Source organism: Bison bison, unplaced genomic scaffold, assembly GCF_000754665.1.
Source record: "Bison bison bison isolate TAMUID 2011002044 unplaced genomic scaffold, Bison_UMD1.0 scf7180017864039, whole genome shotgun sequence".
Lineage (NCBI taxonomy): Eukaryota > Metazoa > Chordata > Mammalia > Artiodactyla > Bovidae > Bison > Bison bison.
In genome coordinates, this window is record NW_011494611.1 from 3,794,515 (window position 1) to 3,800,614 (window position 6,100).

The window sequence follows — 6,100 nt, forward strand, 5'->3', positions numbered from 1 at the left end:
CCTTCTCCTGCAATGCAGGATTCGTTACCACTGAGCCACCTAGGAAACCCAGTCAAGTGAAGTGAAAATCGCTCAGTCGTGTCCGACTCTTTGCGAGCCCATGAACTATACAGTCCACGGAATTCTCCAGGCCAAAATACTGGAGTGGGTAGCTGTTCCCTTCTCCAGGGGATCATCCCAACCCAGGGATCGAACCCAAGTCTCCCGCATTGCAGGCGGATTCTTTACCAGCTGAGCCACCAGGGAAGCCCATATAGTCAAGTAGTGATCATAATAAATAATCGATTACCATGTTAGATGATAAACGGCTGAATAACTTTTATTGATCTCTATGTTGTACTCCATATAGCCGCCACTTGCTATATATCTCATGTTATAGGTTACAGTTATATAGTGTGTATCTAATTCTGTTGTTACAGTATATAAGCTACTTGAAAACAGAACCCAGTTTTGCTCACTGGTGTATATGTAGCACTTAACATAGGGTATGGTGCGTATTTCTTGAATGAATGAAGTGCAGAGTTCTCTGGAAGCCTGTAGGAAGATCAGCTAACCTACTCTTCGAGATTAGGGAGCAGCTTCCAGGGGAAGAATGTTTCAGGCAGAGAGAATAGCATATCCAAAGACTGGAGATTAGAAAGATTGTGCCTTATATGAGAAATTAGAAGTTCCACCGTGTAACCCTAGCCTGCATTTGTAACTCTAGCCTGCATTTGAACCTGAGACTGTTATCCTTAGAAAGTCCTGCTTACAAGGTTGACCCTTTGCTGGCAGCTGGGAACTTGATTGACAGTTCGCCACAGTGATATAAAGCTTTCCACAAATGATAAGACCAGCTTACTGTGCCTCAACTGTTTGTGCAAATGATATGGTTTATACTGAACCTTGTCCTTCTTCTTGAGAGTGCCTTGGACTGCAAGAAGATCCAACCAGTCCATCCTAAAGGAGATCGGTCCTGGGTGTTTATTGGAAGGACTTATGTTGAAGCTGAAACTCCAATACTTTGGCCACCTCATGTGAAGAGTTGACTCATTGGAAAAGACCCTACTGCTAGGAAGGATTGGGGGCAGGAGGAGAAGGGGACAACAGAGGATGAGATGGCTGGATGGCATCACTGACTTGATGGACATGGGTTTGGGTAGCCTCCGGGAGTTGGTGATGGACAGGGAGGCCTGCTGTGCTGTGAATCATGGGGTCACAAAGAGTCGACTGAGCGACTGAACTGAACTGTCTTTCTTCTGGGAGTCTAGATTTTTTTTTTTTTAATGTTTCTAGCAGCTTTATTCATAATTGCCAACACTGAGAGTCTAGAATCTTGGTACATTTTAGAAGGTTTCTATGTGACTGTTGGCTCTCTAGTCGCTAAGTTGTATCCAGCCTTTACAACCCCATGGACTGTAGCCCACCAGGCTCCTCTGGCCTTGGAATTTCCCAGATAAGAATACTGGAATGGGTTGCCATTTCCTTCTCCAAGGCATCTTCCCAACCTAGGGATCAAACCTCTGTCTATTCTGTTAGCAGGCAGATTCTTTATCACTGAGCCACAGGGAAGTGCCTTCTGTGTGACTAGCCCACAATAAAAAACCTTGGGCACTGAATGTCTAATGAGCTTTCCTGACAGACCACACTCACACGTTATTATAACTTACTGGTGGAGGAATTTAACATGTCCTGTATCACTCCATTGGGAGAGGACTCTTGGAAGTTTGTTCCTGGTTTCCTCTGGACTTTGCTCCAGTGCACCTTTTCCCTTTGCTGATTTTGCTGTGTATCCTTTTAATAGACCTCAGCCCTGAGTATCATATTATATATATTATGCTATAACTATGTGTTAAGCCCAGCGAGTCCTTCTAGCAAGTCACTGAGCCTAAAGGTAGTCTTGAGGACCCTGACCCAAAATGTCATTCAGGGAGAAGAAGCACAAGAGGGAATACAGGTTTGATGGGGCAGTGGACACTGGGAGATACAGGTTTTGGTTTGGACGTGTTGCATTTGTGCTCCCTGTGGAATTCTGTGTTGTCTGCATTCAGAAGAGATTCTGTGCTAGAAATACTGATTTGAGCATCATCAGCATTTGGAAAGCACTGATATCAAGATAAATAAATTCGATTGCCAAAGGAGAGAATGAATCTTGGAGCATGGATGCTTAAAGGTTGGACAGTGGTAGAAGAGACCAAGGAGTTAAATGAGCCGGAGAGATGGAAAGACAATAAGAGAGCGATCCCATTAACATTTATTGACCTCTTATTTGGGCCAGCCCCTCTTCCCACCCTTGCAGATATTCCCACAGAAGTCAAAAGAAGAGTTTGTTTAAAGAAGAACAAATTAGTTGACAGTGTAAAAAGGCAGCATGAAAGCCAAATAAGATAAAGACAAGCTGTTTATTAACAAAGAGATTGTTGGTGACTTTAGTAAGAGCAGTTTCAGTGGAATAGCTGGGGCATAAGATGCATCATAAGGGATGGTAAAAGAATGATTCTGCCATGAAGGATGGAATCATAGATGGGATTATGTTTGATGGAGTAAGCTTATAATACAGTTGTTGTTTTTTTTAAAGGTGACAATATTCTTTTTCTTTCTTTCTTTTTTTTTTTGAAAGCTCAGAGCCCTAACCACTGTACCACCAGGAATTCCCTGTAATATAATTTTACTTCAGAGTAATAAACTAGCAAAAAATAGGAAACTATGACTTGCTACAGGTAAGAATGTACAGTTTGAAGAGGACACCTGGACTAATCCCCTTAATTTACAGATGAAGAAACGGAGGTCCAGAAGAAAGAGACACCTTGACCAAAGTCCTGTGGATGGGCGAGGCCACTTGGTGCTGCTCAGACCAGAAATACAGTCTTGATTTCAAACATACTTAGCTGCTGCTTCTGATAACAAGTGGTGGGATATATAGTCGAGGAGGGATTTGTTCAAGGGTGGAGCATGAGCAGCATTTGTAATAATCCCAGGTTTGAAATATGTCAAACGAAACATCATTTTCATTTTCTGCAACAGTACCAGATTGGCTTCTCTTTTTGGACTGGATCAAGCAGCTGCTGGCCATGGAAATGAATTCTTCCAGTACACAGCTCCAAAGCAACCCAAGAAAGGCCAGGGAACAGCACCAACCGGTAAGTTAAGAGGTTAGGATTGACCTCTGACAGGCTAGTTGGAACAATAAACAGCCTTCCAAAGGTGACATGCCAGGTCATCCATCCTTGATCGGTTTGGCCAGTCTCACCACCAGTGAGGTACATACTGCTCTGAGCTCTCAGATTCTGAATTCTGGCAGCTAGGTGGTATGCTCATTTTTAGAATCTGATGAAGGAAGGTCACAGGCAAGCCCTTCTGCCCCACGTGGAAACCATTCTCCAAAACTTTGCCCAAGACGCTCTAAGTAGGCACTGTCCAATGTTTTGGCAAGAAGGAAGAGCTGCCTTTCACATCCTTCACCTGGATGGGTTAGATATGTGCTGACAGTGAATTTTTCCCAACTAGACAATGATGCTCAATGCTGTATCACCTGTACCTTTCATCATGATGAACACAAGAAATAATGAATGAAAATTTGTTGAATAAAAAGAGAAAAGAAGAGTCCAGTATTTTTAAAATGCCTGCCACATGTCTGGTCTCAGGCGCTTTACTTGGATTGTCTGATTTAACAATTCTGTGAAATAGGTGAGACTGCCACCATTTTAGAGGCTCAGTGAGGTTTAGGGGCATAGTTAAGGTCACAAGCAGTAAGTGAGAGAATTGGAATTTGAACCCTGATCTGACTTACTCCAAAACTCTTCTGCCCTCCTCTGCGCTTTGCCGTATTTGTGTGAGTCTGAAGAGGAGTGAAACTTTTCTGCCCTCCTCTGCGCTTTGCCGTATTTGTGTGAGAGTCTGAAGGGGAGTGAGGGACTGATAGACACAGCCCAGGAACTTCCCTGCTGGCCCAGTGATGGATACGAGGCCGCTTGCCAACGCGAGGGACACGGGTTCGATCCCGGGTCTGGGAAGATCCCACATGCGGCAGAGCAACTAAGCCCCCGCACGCAGCTGCTGAGCCTGTGTGCTGCAACTGCGGAAGCCTGCGTGCCTAGAGCCCGTGCTCCGCAGCAAGAGAAGGCCACCGCGAGGTGGGTGTCGAGGAGCCCCGCTCACCACAACTGGAGAGCAGTCCCCGCTCACCGCAACTGGAAAAAGCCCACGGATAGCAATGAAGACCCAGTGTGGCCAAAAACAAACAAGTGAATAAATTAGCAAACAAAAGTTGACGTTAAAATATTTTTTAAAAAAGAAAGAAATAGCCCAGAGCAGAACAAGTGGTAAGAGACATTACATTAAATTTGTGTTGGATGAAGGAGGGAAGTATTGAGTGTCTTTTATGTGCTAGGCACAGTGCTGACACTCAGGGTGCTGTTAGGATATTTAGAGTTGAACCCTTGCAGCAAACACTGTATGGCCTGTAGTCCAAAATAGTCACTGTTCGGCTGTTTACGTACAGTGTTTGCAGACCCCTGCTCTAAGTCTTACCTGTCACTTTTGACAGCTTTGTCGTGGATTGTGGGTCCTATTCTCCAAGCCATAATCTGGCCAGATTTCTAGTAGGCTGTGCTTTTTACATTTCCTCTGGCATATCTTTTCATTAGCAGTGTACTTGTGACTCAGTTTTATGGTGATTGAGTTAATGGATGTGGATAAAAACAAATACCCTCAGTCCCTACCCAGTGAAGTAACTTGGTTTTTTTAAATTAGAAAACAACAACTATGAATTCATTATACTTTTAAAGAGGGGATTATAGAGGTTTTTAAAATGAAAGATTAACTATATTGTCTTATGTAGGCATTCACAAATAAAATAAAAATTAGTAATACAGGAGATGCTCTCTGTTCAAGGGATATTTATGTAGCAAGTTATTTGTAGAGAAGGAGGTGGCTGCAGCGTAGCTCTTGAATCTCTTCATAGATCTATGGAAACAGAGAAACTAGATAAAATAGACAAACTTATGGATAATACTTACAATAAAACCAGTTGAAAAAGGATCTTCATGAACCTCCCAAGTATAAGCAGGTATGGACACAACTTGCATGGTATCAACATTTGTGTGGGAGAAAACCAGGAAGCAATGGAATAATATCTGCCTCTGAGAGTGGGAGAACCCCAAAGTAGCCAACAGGTGTTCATGAGAAATACTGCAGGTCAAGCTGGAACTGCAAAGCATTTTGCCTGTTTTAATTGGCTGAGTACAAGGGGTTGATGATGGGGACTAGAAGAACTGGAGCATTCTTGCTTCTATGAACTTTTGAGACTCACCCTCTATGATGACCTTCTCAGAGAAGTCCCCACCCCAAGAAGAACCTGCTGGGAATGGAATCAAAATTGAGGAGGTTAAGGATATTAGAAGTGAAGGTTAGGGACTTCCCTGGTGGTCCAGTGGCTAAGACCTGGTGCTGTCCTGCCGAGGGCCCAGGTTAGATCCCTGGTCAGGGAACTAGATCCCACAGGCTGCAGCTAAAGATCCCAAGTGCAACAACTATGACCCAGTACAGCCAAATAAATACATTAAAAAAAAGGAAAAGGAGAGAAGATTTAGATTAAAGTAGGGCTAGAACAGAATCAGGAAGCAGGCAGAAGCCCCCCTGCTGTTTTGAATCCTCACAGCAGAGGAGTGAGTTCCATGAAGTTAGGAAAGCCACCCTGAACCATGCCTTTGTCTAAAAGTTCAGAAAAGCAAATTTCACATAAAAATAAACAATAGAAAAGTATCAAACTCCACGCAAAGTTATTGCAAGAGCAAGGAGCAGAATAATGTCCCTACAACATGAGCTCCATTCTGTGAGAATGTTTCTTAACGACTAGATCAAAACTGCAGCCACCTATTACCATTAAGAAAATAACATAAAAACATGAAATGGGACCATAAATTGAGAATTTTAAAATCCCAGAAGTAGGTGACAAGACTCAGGCAAGAATTAGAGATATCAGAAAAATTATTTCAGAAATGAAGGCCAAACAAGAAGGAACACAGTGTGAATACACACAACAGGTTACGCCTTAAGAGAAATAGGAGGCTGGTAAGAGGACATTTTTAAACTAAAAATTTAAGAGAGAAAATGTTTTCAA

The 6,100-nt window shown here is 43.0% G+C and overlaps 1 protein-coding gene across 2 annotated transcripts in view; it reads left to right on the top strand.

The window, feature by feature from the left end:
* FKBP15 (FK506 binding protein 15, 133kDa) overlaps window positions 1-6,100 on the top strand; it is a 58,431-nt gene that overhangs the window by 5,995 nt on the left and 46,336 nt on the right. For both annotated transcript variants that reach the window (XM_010835185.1, XM_010835187.1), the window contains exon 2: window positions 3,004-3,119. In XM_010835185.1, the coding sequence (XP_010833487.1) occupies window positions 3,004-3,119 (116 nt within the window). The remainder of the gene's footprint in view (window positions 1-3,003; window positions 3,120-6,100) is intronic.